This window comes from Haematobia irritans, chromosome 3, assembly GCF_050003625.1.
Source record: "Haematobia irritans isolate KBUSLIRL chromosome 3, ASM5000362v1, whole genome shotgun sequence".
Classification (NCBI taxonomy): Eukaryota; Metazoa; Arthropoda; class Insecta; order Diptera; family Muscidae; genus Haematobia; species Haematobia irritans.
The window spans coordinates 127684053-127700618 of record NC_134399.1 but is presented as its reverse complement, the minus strand read 5'-3'; the positions used below and the strand labels follow the sequence as shown (position 1 = coordinate 127700618).

The 16566-nt window shown below is 34.5% G+C and overlaps 1 protein-coding gene across 16 annotated transcripts in view; it reads left to right on the top strand.

Moving 5' to 3' along the window:
• l(1)G0196 (inositol hexakisphosphate and diphosphoinositol-pentakisphosphate kinase) overlaps nt 1–16566 on the top strand; it is a 114305-nt gene that overhangs the window by 92748 nt on the left and 4991 nt on the right. For 11 of the 16 annotated variants that reach the window (XM_075299084.1, XM_075299083.1, XM_075299085.1 and 8 more), the window contains 2 exons: nt 3988–4083; nt 9335–9769. In XM_075299084.1, the coding sequence (XP_075155199.1) occupies nt 3988–4083; nt 9335–9769 (531 nt within the window). Of the gene's footprint in view, nt 1–3987; nt 4084–9319; nt 9770–16566 lie in introns of all 16 variants that reach the window. The other 5 variants (XM_075299091.1, XM_075299090.1, XM_075299082.1 and 2 more) reach the window with 2 other exon arrangements.

Here is a 16566-nt window from a genome sequence, read left to right as displayed (position 1 = left end):
GTAGATCCAACATTAACCACACATTTGCATGAAGCTCCGTTAGTGCTACGTTAGCTAACGAACTTTTAAACTGTAGTATGGATATGGAAGGAAATTAGCTACTGAAAGTTTTTCAGTTAAAGTTAACCACGGGAGCCACCTTGGTGCAATGGTAAGCATGCTCGCCTTGCATACACAGAGTCGAGGGTTCAACCCCAGTTTCGACCAAACACCGAACAGTTTTTCATCGGTGGGTTATCCCACTTCAGTAATGCTGGTGACATTTCTGAGTGTTTCAATGCTTCTCTAAGTGGTTTCACTACAATGTGGAAAGCCGTTCGGACTCGGCTATAAAAAGAAGGTCCCTTGTCATTAAGCTTAACATATAATAGGGCAGCACTTAGTGATAAGAGAGAAGTTCACCACTGTGATATCACAATGGACTGAATAGTCTAAGTGAACCAAAAATATCGGGCTGCCACTATACCTAATCTAGCCAGAGAGAAGATATTTGTAATTTCCTTTCTGTTAACAGCCAGTTAAAACCTAATGGAGCTTCGTGAAAATGGTCATAAATATTGTACTCTCTTTGATCGCCACAACAATAATCGCGTCTTTATTTATTTCATCATATTTCGTTTGTTTCTTAGTTATCTATTACATACATACATGGTTCTATTTGTCATGATCAAAGTGCATCTATTTACAATATTCTTGTTCCCTAATTATATTCGTGTCTGGATTTCGAGCTCTAAAAAAAGAAAGTCGACCGCCGCAACCTATCCACAAGGTGAGGGTTTGTATGGTTACCGCAATAACAATCTAGGAGTTAGAGCCAAAACTGGGAGATCTCTTTCATCCGTTGCTATGGGCGGTGGTAGGACTCGAAGAACATAAATAACCTTGTAGTTTCTCATCGCTTACTCTATAGCATGCTGATGAATCCTGTTAAGACCTTTCCCATCAGCAGCCTAATCTAGAGACTCACTTTTGTATGTATGGTCCTCGAGCTCTAAAAAAATAAGATCGACCGTGACATTCCTGGCCGGTTGTTGTCTTTCCACAAGGTGAGGGTTTGGAAGGTCACTGGAATATTAATCCAGTAGTTAGAGTCAAAACTGATCTGGTCTGTCGTGACAGGTCTCTTTCATACGTTGCTATGGGTGGTAGGACTCGGAGAACATAAATAACTTTGTATCTTCTCACCGCTTACTCTATAGTATCTTCATGCCTATCTACAAGATAGTGATTTGGATGAGTATTGCGATAAAAACCCAGGAGATACTGCACAAACTAGCCTGCCTGGTGGTCTGTCTGTCTCATCGCATACACTATAGTGTCGTCATAAATCCTATTCAGACCTGTCCGCCCTCATATGATACAACTCTCAACTCTGTCAGTAGGGGGTGAACTAGATAGTAGGTATTTGTTAAACAGTACCAGAGATATTATCCTTTCTTGGGAACTCCCTGTTTTACTCTACGAGGCTTTTATTTCTTCTCTATGACAATCGGCCAAACTTATGATTTCGAAACCGACGTTTTGTCCATGTCTGTAGACACTTGTTTTTAATGTCCTCGAAGTGAGTGGCACGACTGACCGTATCGAATGCATTCGATATTTCAAAAGCCACGAGGACAGAAATGGCATGCAATACTGTGTGCTATAAACTTTTCGGATTCTCTACAATGCTGGGGTAGAGTAAAGGGTGATACGGTCAAAATTTGGTCAAGGGAAAACGCGTGTAAATCGGTGAAATCGTTTATTTAAAAAATCAAATTAAATTTCTTTTTCAAGTTCAATTAGTATAAAATCCAGGAAAAATATTCGGTTAGGCTTTCGCTTTCCAAATTCGAATTGCCGGGCCTCACGCTTGACACCTGCCATCAGATTTTGTACAGCCACCTTGTCCACCTTCTTCGCCGCAGAAAGCCAGTTTGCTTTGAACTTCTGCTCGTCCTTAGCAGTTTTTTTGGTCTTCTTTAGGTTCCGCTTGACAATATCCCAGTATTTCTCAATTGGGCGGAGCTCTGGCGTGTTGTGAAGGTTCTTGTCCTTGGGAACCACCTGCACGTTGTTGGCGGCGTACCACTCCATGGCCTTTTTACCGTAATGACAAGATGCCAAATACGGCCAAAACAGTACGGAACAACCGTGTTTCTTCAGGAAAGGCAGCAGACGTTTATTCTAACACTCTTTCACTTAAATTTCTTGGTTGACCAGATATTTCTTTGCGAACTTTGACAGTTTTATGTGCTTGAAAATATCTGCTACCTTTCCCCTTCCTTTTGCCGTATAAAACTCCTGTCCCGGAAGCTGCTTGTAGTCGGCTTTGACGTAGGTTTCGTCGTCCATTACCACGCAGTCAAACTTCGTCAGCATCGTCCTGTACAGCCTCCGGGATCACGCTTTGGCCGTCGTATTTTGTTTATCATCGCGATTTGGAGTCACTACCTTCTTGTAAGTCGATAGTCCGGCTCGTTTTTTGGCTCGATGCACGGTTGTAGACGATACACCCAGCTTATTTGCGGCATCTCGGAGAGAGAGATTAGGGTTTCGCTTGAAACTACCGGCAACTCTCTTTGTCGTCTCAGCGGCTTCCGGTTTTCGATTTCCCCCCGATCCAGACTTCCTGGCTGTCGACAAACGTTCCCCAAACACTTTAATTACATTTGTAATGGTTGATTTGGCAACTTTTAGCGATTTTGCCAGCTTTGCGAGCGAGTAGCTCGGATTTTCGCGATGCGCGAGCAATAGTTTGATTCGCTGCTCTTCTTGCTTGGACGGCATTTTGACAACTGAAGAGTGAATTCCAAAATCAAAATAGGAGCAACATTCTACACACACACACCTTCAAAATGAGGGGTGTTCAGGTTTTTTAAATGCAAAATTGAAAGAAATACGTCAAGTTTATTTATTGCTTTGAAGAGGCAACGCTCAGTTTCCCCAGAGGCTTCGACATTATCATTGAGATTCCGTCGATCCCAGTATATTTGATAATTTTGCCTGTTGCTGACATTGGTAACTTCGGCTGAGGAAAATTGTTGCAAGTCGCTTGATTGCAGACCAGGAATGGCTCTATTGACTGATATCCAAACATCCCTCATTCCAGGGTTCGAGGGGACTCGTACGCTGGATCATATCTTACCTGTACCTGAGCCCAGATGTTCTAACTATGTGTTCCGGCTTTGCTAGTCGACTACCCTACTGATCTGTAGATTCAGTTCCCTGATTCAGTCAGCTATCCATTTTCATTAAAGGGAGCGGTAGCTCATTGAACCGATTATCTGTGTAATCTCTTTAGGCCAATTGGCCTTCCTTTGTTTAATAAACGGCGCTCTGAGGTTAAGAAATCGGTAAGTCCGTCAATTATGGGGAGGTGGTCTGAGCTCAGTGAAATGACTGCTTGCTTGGTAACGTAATTTATTAGATTTGACAAAGCTATATAGCCAACTGCTATAGTAACCCATAATCCTGGTGGGGTACCCTCTTTCATCGTACACCATGTGAAATGATCAATTTGCGCAGGTCCGAGTATACCAGGGAGAAAAAAATGCCAAAATTTTTTGTGGCCATTCTTTAAATCTAAAAAACGGTTTGAGAGGAATTCCACCTAATAAATCCGTAGTTTCATCCCTTTTCACATTGCGGTGAAACCACTTAGAGAAGTTTTGAAACACCCAGAAAATGACACCAGCATTAATGGGATGGGATAATCCACCTCCTAAAAACTTTTTGTTTTGTTCGAAACTGGGATTGAACCCATGACCCTTTGTATGCAGGGTGAGCATGACAATTATTGCACCACGGTGGCTCCCAGTATATTGTGTTATTACTCATCTCGTTTTAGAATTTGATCGTTTCATCCAATATCCACGTAATCGTTTTTGGCCCTCATAGTTCTTCATTCTAACCCTGATAATTCAATTAACTTTGACATGACATTTTCATACCCATTGTTCTCACAGTGATATGTGCGATATATTTCAGCGTTCAATATTCTTCCAGACAAACCGTACAAGTGTTATCGATCAACATACCAAATAGTTTCAAGTATGCTTATGGATCCGGATGACCAATTAGAACAGGTCCTTTTTTATATAGGTATTGTTTACTTAGTCTCAGATATTCCCAAGTATTGTCATAAACCTACAAGTAAAAGTTCTTAAACCAATTTTTGAGACATAGAAATCTTTAATACTTCCGATAGCACCAGCTCTCTCATGTTTGATCAATCCATCTGTAGAAAAAAATATTTTTTAACCCGTCGCCAATTAAAATTTAATTGATGATTTAATTATTCCTTCCGCTGCCACACGATGAACTCCATATACATCGTACAGCCACAAACCAGCCCCAACTCATCAGAGATTCCTTATCATAATATCCTTCTCACGCTCCAGCTACCTGGAGACATAGCCCTAGAATAAGTAAGATAGTTCCTAGTTGGTTAACTTATTCCAATTGCAGTTCCCTTGAATACTCATCTATCTCGTTAAGAGATTTGGTTGGCTATGTATGAGGTAAGGATCACAGGTGGGTGAGTTTACCTTGTGTTTAATACCGTGTAAAGTCTAGTATTAAGATAACATTTTCGCACGAAAATTTCTTATAATCCGTATAAAAACCATCTGCGCGAAATCTTTGTTTTTAGTTTTTTTTTTTTTTTTTTCGAACAAATAGTGATGCATCTCTGAAATTTTTGGACTGGAAAATAGGCAGGCATATTTTTTCGCACAAATAAGTTAACAAGCTTTTGTTTGGGACCCACCGTAGTGCAATGGTTACCATGCCAGTCTTGCATACAAAAGGTCATGGGTTCAATCCCAGACACCAACCGTTTTATTATCCCCTCTCAGTATTTCTGGTGAAATTTCTGAGTATTTCAAAGTTTCTCTAAGTGGCATTGTGGAACGCCGTTCGAACTCGGCTATAAAAGGAGGGCCCTTATCATTGATCTAAACATAGAATCGCGTAACTCTCAGTGATGAGAGAGTAGTTCACTACTGTAGTATCGCAATGGACTAAATAGTCTAAGTGAGCCTGAAATAGCAGGCTGCCACTATAACTTAACCTGCTGATGTTCGTTTTTCACAGAAACAATCTTAGTACTAAGCCTAATATAGACGTATTATTGTCGTTCTACTTCCAATTTTTTAGTACCATTATTTTGCAATTCTAGTCGATTTGCGACTTCCCAATTACAGAATCTCTGGACGTCGGTCATACATAAAACAGAAGAGCTCAAATTCTGATCTCTTCAGAGGGTATACAAATCTCTAGTTTGCAGACCTTAGGTTAGGTTTTCTTCTATTCTATATGGCAAACCTACCACCTGTTTCAATAAACGTTCGTCGGATGTAAATATGAAATAAACCCCCATGTTCCGGTAATCACAATCGCAAAATTTGGTTATGGTTATTCTATCCAAACCACGGAATCTACAAATCAAAGATTTTGCACTTGACTCTATGAATATGGGCCCCATGAAAATTAGCCCCAGATAAAGTAGGGTCCCAGAAAATTATATGGAAAACAACGACACTAAATTTTTATTTTTATGTTGTTTGAGGAGTAGTTTCATTTTATTTTTGGGGCCAGTTTGCATTATGGAAATAAACCCCAATTTAAATATTGCCACAGTTGGTAGAATTCTACCAAAAATGTTAGATTTTTTTAATATTCGGTAGATTGGTAAAATTCTTGATGTTTTGGTAGATTTTACAAAATATTCCTCACCAACTATATTTTTTACAAAATATTCTATAGAAATAAAATTTTGACAAAATTTTCTATAGAAATAAAATTTTGACAAAATTTTCTATAGAAATAAAAATTTGATAAAATTTTCTATAGAAACAAAAATTTGATAAAATTTTCTATAGAAACAAAATTTTGAAAAAATTTTCTATAGAAATAAAATTTTGAGACAATTTTCTATGGAAATAAAATTTTGAGAAAATTTTCTGTAGAAATAAACTTTTGACAAAATTTTCTATAGAAATAAAATTTTGACAAAATTTTCTGTAGAAATAAACTTTTGACAAAATTTTCTATAGAAATAAAATTTTGACAAAATTATCTATAGAAATAAAATTTTGACAAAAATTTCTATAGAAATAAAATTTTGATAAAATTTTCGATAGAAATAAAATGTTGACAAAATTTTCTATAGAAATAAAATTTTGACAAAATTTTCTATAGAAATAAAATTTTGACAAAATTTTCTATAGAAATAAAATTTTGACAAAATTTCCTATAGAAATAATATTTTGACAAAATTTTCTATAGAAATAAAATTTTGACAAAATTTTCTATAGAAATAAAATTTTGACAAAATTTTCTATAGAAATAAAATGTTGACAAAATTATAGAAATAAAATGTTGACAAAATTTTCTATAAAAATAAAATTTTGACAAAATTTTCTACAGAAAAAAAAAATGACAAAATTTTCTATAGAAATAGAATTTTGACAAAATTTTCAATAGAAATAATATTTTAACAAAATTTTCTGTAGAAAAAAAAATTGAGAAAATTTTCTGTAGAAAAAAAAATTTTGAGAAAATTTTCTATAGAAATAAAATTTTGACAAAATTTTCTATAAAAATAAAATTTTGAGAAAATTTTCTACAGAAAAAAAAAATGGACAAAATTTTCTACAGAAAAAATATCTTGACAAAATTTTCAATAGAAATAAAATTTTGACAAAATTTTCTGTAGAAAAAAAAATTTTGAGAAAATTTTCTATAGAAATCAAATGTTGAAAAAATCTATAGGAATAAAATTTAGACAAAATTTTCAATAGAAATAAAATGTTGACAAAATTTTCTATAGAAATAAAATTTTGACAAAATTCTCTATAGAAATAAAATTTTGACAAAATTTTCTATAGAAATAAAATTTTGACAAAATTTTCTATAGAAATAAAATTTTGACAAAATTCTCTATAGAAATAAAATTTTGACAAAATTTTCTATATAAATAAAATTTTGACAAAATTCTCTATAGAAATAAAATTTTGACAAAATTTTCTATAGAAATAAAATCTTATTGTTGTTATCAAATCAGCTTAAAACCATGCATTGACTAAACTACAAGTGTAGCTTAACCAACAGAGGAAAAGTATGCTTGTCAAATTTATTTATGCAAATCCCTATAGACTGCAAGATGGTTGGATGTACAGCTGTTTCGGAATTACCACATTCCTCATCAGCATCCTCTACTTGCAGAAAACTATCAACCAATTATCATGCATTGACTAAACTACAAGTGTAGCTTAACCAACAGAGGAAAAGTATGCTTGTCAAATTTATTTATGCAAATCCCTATAGACTACAAGATGGTTGGATGTACAGCTGTTTCGGAATTACCACATTCCTCATCAGCATCCTCTATTTGCAGAAAACTATCAACCAATTATCAGAATAAATTCGGGTAATTCACTCAACCCAAAGTGAACTACACTTGAACCTTCCGAAAAAAGGTTTGATAGTCGGCTACTGCCTAACCAATTGCTATGCTTGCAAATTTGTTTAGGCAAACAGCTGTACATCCAACCATCTTGCAGTCTATAGGGCTTTGCCCAAATAATTTTGAAAAGCATACTTTTCCTCTGTTGGTTAAGCTACACTTGTAGTTTAGTCAATACATGGTTTTAAGCTGAGATCAAAAACAACAATAACGATTGAAGAGAAACCAACAATAACAAACAAAACGAAATAAAATTTTGACAAAATTTTCTATAGAAATAAAATTTTGAGAAAATTTTCTATAGAAATAAAATTTTGAGAAAATTTTCTATAGAAATAAAATTTTGAGAAAATTTTCTATTGGAATACAATTTTGACAAAATTTTCTACAGAAATAAAATTTTGACAAAACTTTCTATAGAAATTAATTTTTGCGTAAATTTTCTATAGAAATAAAATTTTGAGAAAATTTTCTTTAAAAATAAAGTGTTGAGAAAATTTTCTTTAAAAATAAAATTTTGACAAAATTTTCTATAGAAATAAAATTTTGACAAAATTTTCTATAGAAATATAAATTTGAAAAAACTTTTAATCAAAAAAATTTGATAAAACACTGCGAAATAAAGTTGTGTCTATATGGTAGTTTTTGGTAAAATTTTGTTAAAAATTTTGTAGATTATTTTTGGCTCGAGTGGCAACGGTGAATGTACTTTGTTTTAAAATTGCGTCTATTTTCGCATACCAATTCATGTTGATTGGAAAAAAAAACAATTAATCAAAAATGTAATTGATGTTGATAGGAAAACTCAATCAGTTTTTTAATAGATAACATTAATTATTTAGTTAAATAATTAATTGAGTTTTGCAATTGACATCGATTAAATTGTTTAATAAAATTGTTATTTGAAACAATTAATTGTTTAATAAACATCGCGAACATTGTCACTCACGAGCTCTTAGTTGTAAAAATGATTGTATCAATTATTGTATTTTTTAATTAAAGATGTAACTATTTTCAATAACTTTCTTAATTGACATTGTGATTTTATTTTGATTAAAAAATTGATTGTATCAATTAATTTTTTATTAAAAATTTAAAACATTTAAAAATCATACCGTTTTTTTTTCAATTTCATACATTTTTTCAATCCATTATGGTTCATTTTCACTCGGTCTTTTAAATCAAAAGGAAAAAGTGAGCGCTAATTTTATTTCGAGGACGATTTTCATGCTTCAGTTACATTTTGTTGGGGCTCATATTCGTTATGAAGGGTCGCTTGACATTTGTGGTCCTGTTTATTTGGGTTTTGGGGCTCATTTTCTTGGAGATCATTTTAATACCGCCGCTGGACCTATCACAGGACTGATGTCGGTTTGTAGCAATTTTTGTATTTTCATATAGTTTATCAATTTCCATACTCTCTTGATATTAAAATCTTATTGGATCTAAACATTTACTGAAATATAATTAACAGAATATGAAAATGAAACAGGTTGCGATGAGTTTGTCCCAGACTGATTCATGAGGTGGTTCTACTAAATTGTCCCAGGATGTGTGCTTTGGAATGAATCCAAGTGCTAAAGTGTAAATTTGCCCCCCCCCCCCCCCCCCCACAATGAGAAACCCATGTTAAAGTGGCCGGCCCCAACCAAACATTTAGACCAGTATTGGAACTGGTCCTGTAATAGATCCATTTCCCGTAGCATACCTTTGGATATAAGTATGTAGTTACATTTCGATCCAATCTCTCCTCATCTCAGTTCTACATATTTCATTATACATAATTGTTCATGTTGGAGAATTAACCTTCACTTAAATTCTCCCTTCAGCTTTAAAATCAATCAAATCACAGTTATTAATTGTAAAAAGTCTTTCAATTAACAGTTCTCGACGGTTTTGGCGGCGTTCCACCCATACGACCTCTTGAAACATTGCACAATGCATTATCGCTCAAACAACTTGATCATTTCCTAGAGAGAATGACATCGGCCCCACTATTCAAAACGCCCACATGTACGCCACCTAAAAATCCATCAACACCTCTATCAATGATGACACCAATAACCGATGAGGAAGCAGGTGCTGCAGCTGCTGCTATGGTCAGTACTCCAACTAACAACTATTGTCGCTGTAACGATAATAGCATACTCAACGAAAAAAATCCTGAGAGATGTTCTTTGTGTGGCCATCAAATACATCCTGCGGCCCCCGATGCTGAATCAACTCCTGTTGCTACTGCTGTTGTTGTTGGTTCTGTGGATCAACAACGTTTACAATCGAATAATTCTAGCTATATGAATACAGCGACCGGTCCAAGTTGTAAGTGATAAAAGGTTTTCATGCATATTGGAATTTAGAAAATTTTAAAATGTGACAAATATTCTAAAAGATTTTTTTTAATAACGTAAAAATGACTTTATTGGTGTGAATTTTCTTTAAATTTATTTAATTATATTTTTGGATTTAATTTTAAATTATTAGAAATTTTTTTAATAAAAACAAAGACACAGCAATGAGTTGAAAATACTTTATATAATATCATTGTTTATTATAAATTGTTTTATTGCCACAGTTTGTTTATTCATTTCTTTAAATGTTATTATTTTGCACATGAAAAAAATGCTTTTTTTATAAAAATTTTCAAATTACACTGAAAAACAAAGCATGTCCGATTCCAAAGATTTTGTCTCTATGCTAATGATTTTGGGATCGATTTCGAGCCAAAGAAACGGAGAATTGAAGTAAATGCCCATGTTCCCAAATCCACTTCCAGGTGAATGAGAATCAATTCCACGATTTTCGTGTCCTACTATCCACTTTCACCGGAATTTTCGTGAAATCAATTCACTTGCAAAAGTCTTGGTGAAAGTTGAATTATGTCCAAGATGGGTGTATTTCCGGTTAAAAAAAAAAAAAGTACTCGCGTAAAAAATTTGAAATGTTTTATATTTAATACATGAGTTTTATTAAAACTGCGTCATTTTTAATTAAAAAAAAAATAACAAATTAAAATAAGTCTATTGATTCCACTTATTCCGATTTCCGCCTTAGTGAATTTTTGGGTGATTTGTGCAACCCAGCTGGTCACAGAAAAGTTAAAAAAGAACATGGCATTAAGAGCACCAAATTTTCACGTTCGTGGATTTGACGTCAATAGTGGAAGTGGAACTGAAGTGAATATCCGAACATGGGTGAAAGATACCTTTAAAAAGACAACTTAAATTTCCAAATTCAGACTCGACTTCAAGTAGAAATAATGACGTCCCAGCAAAAAAAAAAAACGTCGCCAGAAAAGTAGTGAAAATGTTCTTTTTGGATCCCGAAGTGCTAATGATTTTGGGATCGATTTCGAGCCAAAGAAACGGAGAATTGAAGTAAAGATACCTTTAAAAAGACAACTTAAATTTCCAAATTCAGGCTCGACTTCAAGTAGAAATAATGATGTCCCAGCAAAAAAAAAAGCGTCGCCAGAAAAGTAGTGAAAATTTTCTTTTTGGATCCGGAAGTGGTGCTAAATTCGCGCAGAAGCGATAAATTTATCATGGGCTTGTCATAAGACGAATGCCCACCGTTTCAGCAGCTATTGCATTGAATTTGCATCATTTCTTAAAGTGTGGTCCGAATTCAATGTTTTGGATGTGAATTATAAAAGTTTGTGATAACTTATAATTTTTAATGCATCCCAACGCTTGTCTAAAACGTTTGATATTTTAAAAAATTTGCAATTTTTCTACAATGGATTTAGATTTTTTTTCGAAAAATTCTAAATAATTTTTATGAATTCTTATTATCTTTTTAACCTTTTTGAAACAAAAAAATTTTAAATTACTCATTAAAATATGAAAAAAGCTATTTTAAAAAATTGAATTAAAATAACTTCCTGTGTAGTTACAATAAAGAACATCTTTGGGATGACATTTTTAGAAGGGCTTTTAAAGTTGTGCCCGTAGAAGAACTTCCAATTTTTTTGCTGGGGTGTTATAAGTAAAAACGTGTTTGAGATAAAGTACTGAAAAACATCTTCTAGTTTTTAAAGCCTTTTTGCTTGCTAGACAATGTCAATAAATTTAAAGACGATTTCATCAATTGCTTCAGAACTACTAAAGCCAAGTTGACTTTGGTCAAACATACACCCAGAGAAGGAATATGATCACCTCAAACATGTTTTAAGAGCAAAATGTTATTTTTGGGTGGTGACCATGTAACATGGTTTTCGCAACCATGTTATTTTCTCGGAAATCATGTATCTGATTTCGGCAAGCCGGTTATATTTTACAAGAAAATAACATTATAGTGACAAACATGTTACATGGTCACCATACAAAAATAACATTTTGCTCTTGAAACATGTTTGAGGTGATCATATTCCTTTTCTGCGTGTATGTTAAGGACAAAACGACGCCATTGAAAAGTGTATCGACTTTTGGACAAGGAAAAAATCTTTATAACAGAGAAATGCGCCTTGTATGCTCAGCAAAATTCACATTCGTTTTTTCGGGACATTAAATCTTTGGCCTAACTAAAATATTATTTTTTTCCACAACTTCTGGAGAAATAAGTCTATTGCTTATGATCTTAGAATATTTTTTTGATAAACAAAAAATTGAAGTCGTGACTATAATGTATTTTTCGGAAAAAATATAAAGTCGGAAAGGTTTCTATATACTGGTTACAAATAGACTCATACACTCAAAAAACAGTGAACCCACCAGGAAGGAAATTTTCGGTTAATTTTCGAAAATGTTAACTAAACTGTATTACAAAAGCAGATGTCATACCGATTTCACCAAAATAAGTACATTTTTAATATTATTAGACACAAAACTAAGTAAATATTTTTTGACAAATTCAAGAAAATTTATTTCAGGTAATTATTTTTGTATACTTGTTAAAGAAAATTTCGTAGTTTGAAGAAAAAAAAATAGGAGTTCGAAATTACAAAAATGTATTTAGTAACAGGTTGGCTGATAAGTCCCCGGTCTAACAAAGAAAAACACATTTTTTTGTCAAAATTCGTTTTTATTATTCAACATAGTTCCCTTCAAGAGCGATACAACGATTATAACGACCTTCCAATTTTTTGATACCATTTTGGTAGTACTCCTTCGGTTTTGCCTCAAAATAGGCTTCAGTTTCGGCGATCATCTCTTCATTGCAGCCAAATTTTTTCCCTGCGAGCATCCTTTTGAGGTCTGAGAACAAGAAAAAGTCGATGGGGGCCAGATCTGGAGAATACGGTGGGTGGGGAAGCAATTCGAAGCCCAATTCATGAATTTTTGCCATCCTTCTCAATGACTTGTGGCACGGTGCGTTGTCTTGGTGGAACAACACTTTTTTCTTCTTCATATGGGACCGTTTTGCCGCGGTTTCGACCTTCAAACGCTCCAATAACGCCATATAATAGTCACTGTTGATGGTTTTTCCCTTCTCAAGATAATCGATAAAAATTATTCCATGCGCATCCCAAAAAACAGAGGCCATTACTTTGCCAGCGGACTTTTGAGTCTTTCCACGCTTCGGAGACGGTTCACTGGTCGCTGTCCACTCAGCCGACTGTCGATTGGACTCAGGGGTGTAGTGATGAAGCCATGTTTCATCCATTGTCACATATCGACGGAAAAACTCGGGTGTATTACGAGTTAACAGCTGCAAACACCGCTCAGAATCATCAACACGTTGTTGTTTTTGGTCAAATGTGAGCTCGCGCGGCACCCATTTTGCACAGAGCTTCCGCATATCCAAATATTGATGAATGATATGACCAACACGTTCCTTTGATATTTTTAAGGCCTCTCTTATCTGGATTAACTTCATTTTACGGTCATTCAAAATCATTTTGTGGATTTTTTTTTATGTTTTCGTCGGTAACCACCTCTTTTGGGAGTCCACTGCGTTCACCGTCATCCGTGCTCATTTCACCACGCTTGAATTTTGCATACCAATCAATTATTGTTGATTTCCCTGGGGCAAAGTCCGGAAACTCATTATCAAGCCAAGTTTTTGCTTCCACCGTATTTTTTCCCTTCAGAAAACCGTATTTTATCAAAACACGAAATTGTTTTTTTTTTTTTCATTTTTTCACAATAACAAAAGTCGCTTCAGAAAAGACGCTCTATCTCACAAACTAATTGGCTTACAGACGTCAAATTTTGACACGAATCATTTGAAGGTTGGTACTATATAAAAATAATATGCATTTAATACTAGCGACGCCATCTATGTGTCAGACCGGGGACTTATCAGCCAACCTGTTAGCTTTGTCATTCCGTTTGTAACACATCGAAATATTGGTCTCACATTTGTGAAGCCTCTTGGAAGAGCGAATCTAATCCGATCAAAATTTTGTACTTGATGTGAGTAAATTCCCTTTAAGAACCATGCAAAAAATGGTCTACAATTATATATAGCCCGCATATAAAGTAAACCGATCCCCAGACTTGATCTCCGGAATCTCTTAGAGGAGTAAATTTCATTCGATACGGTGAAAATTCGGTACCTTATGTTAGTATATGCCCTCTAACAACCCTGCAAAACTTGGTCCATATCACTCCACAATCATATGTAGACTCCATACAAACCGATCAAAAGATTTGACCTCCGAAGACCCTTGGAAGAGCAAATCTCATCCGATCCGCTTGAAATTTGGTACGCGATGTTAGTATATAGGGCATATACAGCCCCTATATAAACCGATCTCCAGATTTACAGCCTGTTTCTGTATGTCGAACGAGCTCTATCGATCGAAACGAATGCATAGAAACAGCTGATTTTTGGTTATAAATTCAGCTGTTTGTTTCCATTTCAGTCGATCGATAGAGCTCGTTCGAAATACAGAAACAGGCTGTTAACCTCTGGAAACTCTTAGATCCTGTTGAAATTTGATATGTAATGTTAGTATATGCCCTATAAGTACGATGCAAAAATTGGTCCATATCCGTCTATAATTATAAAGGGTGATTTGTTAAGAGCTTGATAACTTTTTTTAAAAAAAAAACGCATAAAATTTGCAAAATCTCATCGGTTCTTTATTTGAAACGTTAGATTGGTCCATGACATTTACTTTTTGAAGATAATTTCATTTAAATGTTGACCGCGGCTGCGTCTTAGGTGGTCCATTCGGAAAGTCCAATTTTGGGCAACTTTTTCGAGCATTTCGGCCGGAATAGCCCGAATTTCTTCGGAAATGTTGTCTTCCAAAGCTGGAATAGTTGCTGGCTTATTTCTGTAGACTTTAGACTTGACGTAGCCCCACAAAAAATAGTCTAAAGGCGTCAAATCGCATGATCTTGGTGGCCAACTTACCGGTCCATTTCTTGAGATGAATTGTTCTCCGAAGTTTTCCCTCAAAATGGCCATAGAATCGCGAGCTGTGTGGCATGTAGCGCCATCTTGTTGAAACCACATGTCAACCAAGTTCAGTTCTTCCATTTTTGGCAACAAAAAGTTTGTTAGCATCGAACGATAGCGATCGCCATTCACCGTAACGTTGCGTCCAACAGCATCTTTGAAAAAATACGGTCCAATGATTCCACCAGCGTACAAACCACACCAAACAGTGCATTTTTCGGGATGCATGGGTAGTTCTTGAACGGCTTCTGGTTGCTCTTCACTCCAAATGCGGCAATTTTGCTTATTTACGTAGCCATTCAACCAGAAATGAGCCTCATCGCTGAACAAAATTTGTCGATAAAAAAGCGGATTTTCTGCCAACTTTTCTAGGGCCCATTCACTGAAAATTCGACGTTGTGGCAGATCGTAAGTCTATTCATGATGAAATGTCAAAGCATACTGAGCATCTTTCTCTTTGACACCATGTCTGAAATCCCACGTGATCTGTCAAATACTAATGCATGAAAATCCTAACCTCAAAAGAATCACCCTTTATATAGCCCCCACATAAACCGATTCCCAGATATGACCTCCGAAAACTCTTGGAAGAGTAAATTTTATCCGATCCGGTTAAAATTCTGTACGTGAGTTAGTATATGCCCTTAACAACCATGCAAAATTTTTTTCATATCTTGTCATGTGTCTTTAATACTATTGATTGATAATTTTTAACTGAGTTGATAATTTTTAAGGTCAGTTAAAAAAAAAATTCCTTTATGTAAAGATGCCTGTTTTAATTTTAAAATCAAACGCTTTAATTCAAAAATTGATCGACTTTTGGACAATTAAAAAAATTTTTTACTAAGCAACACGTCTTCTAAGTTAAGCAAAATTCACATTGGTATTCTTTGCGTTCAATGCAATATTGTGAATATTTTTTGTAAAATAGTAGATTGGTCTATATGAAGGATACAAGCTAAAATTATTATTATTTTCTAATACAAATTTTTATCTCCTACACCGAAAAAATATTGAAATAATATGGTATGAAAGATTTTGCAACCAAAATTTTAGAGCACGCAATTTGCATAATATTAAGGACAAATTTCTTCAAAATAGAGAAATTTTTATTAAAAGAAAATTTATAATCCTTGATTTAAAAATTGCCATTCTTTAAGTTTAGGACAAAAATTCGCGTCCGTCCCTCTTCCAAAGTCGCAATTAAAGAAAAACATTTTTGATTTAAAGAATAAATATTTAAATTAACTGAGATATTGAATCTTTTGATTAAAGATAAAAAGCTTCAAATATAGGCTAAAACTTATTTCGAAGATTTTGCATCTTTGGTTTAATTTTTTTTTTGGAATAATGAAAACATTTTTATATCCTCCACCATAAGATGGGGGTATATTAACTTTGTCATTCCGTTTGTAAGACATCGAAATATTGATCTAAGACCCCATAAAGTATATATTCTGGGTCGTGGTGAAATTCTGAGTCGATCTGAGCATGTCCGTCCGTCCGTCCGTCTGTTGAAATCACGCTAACTTCCGAACGGAACAAGCTATCGACTTGAAACTTGGCACAAGTAGTTGTTATTGATGTAGGTCGGATGGTATTGCAAATGGGCCATATCGGTCCACTTTTATTTTTATTGACCCTAGATTTAAAACTGGAAAGGTCCCAAAAAATCTCTTTATCTTAAAGAAGCCGCATTTTTGGATCGGAATTAATACCAAACTCCTTAAGGGAAGGTCAAAATCTTTGGATACAAGTAAACTTTTTTG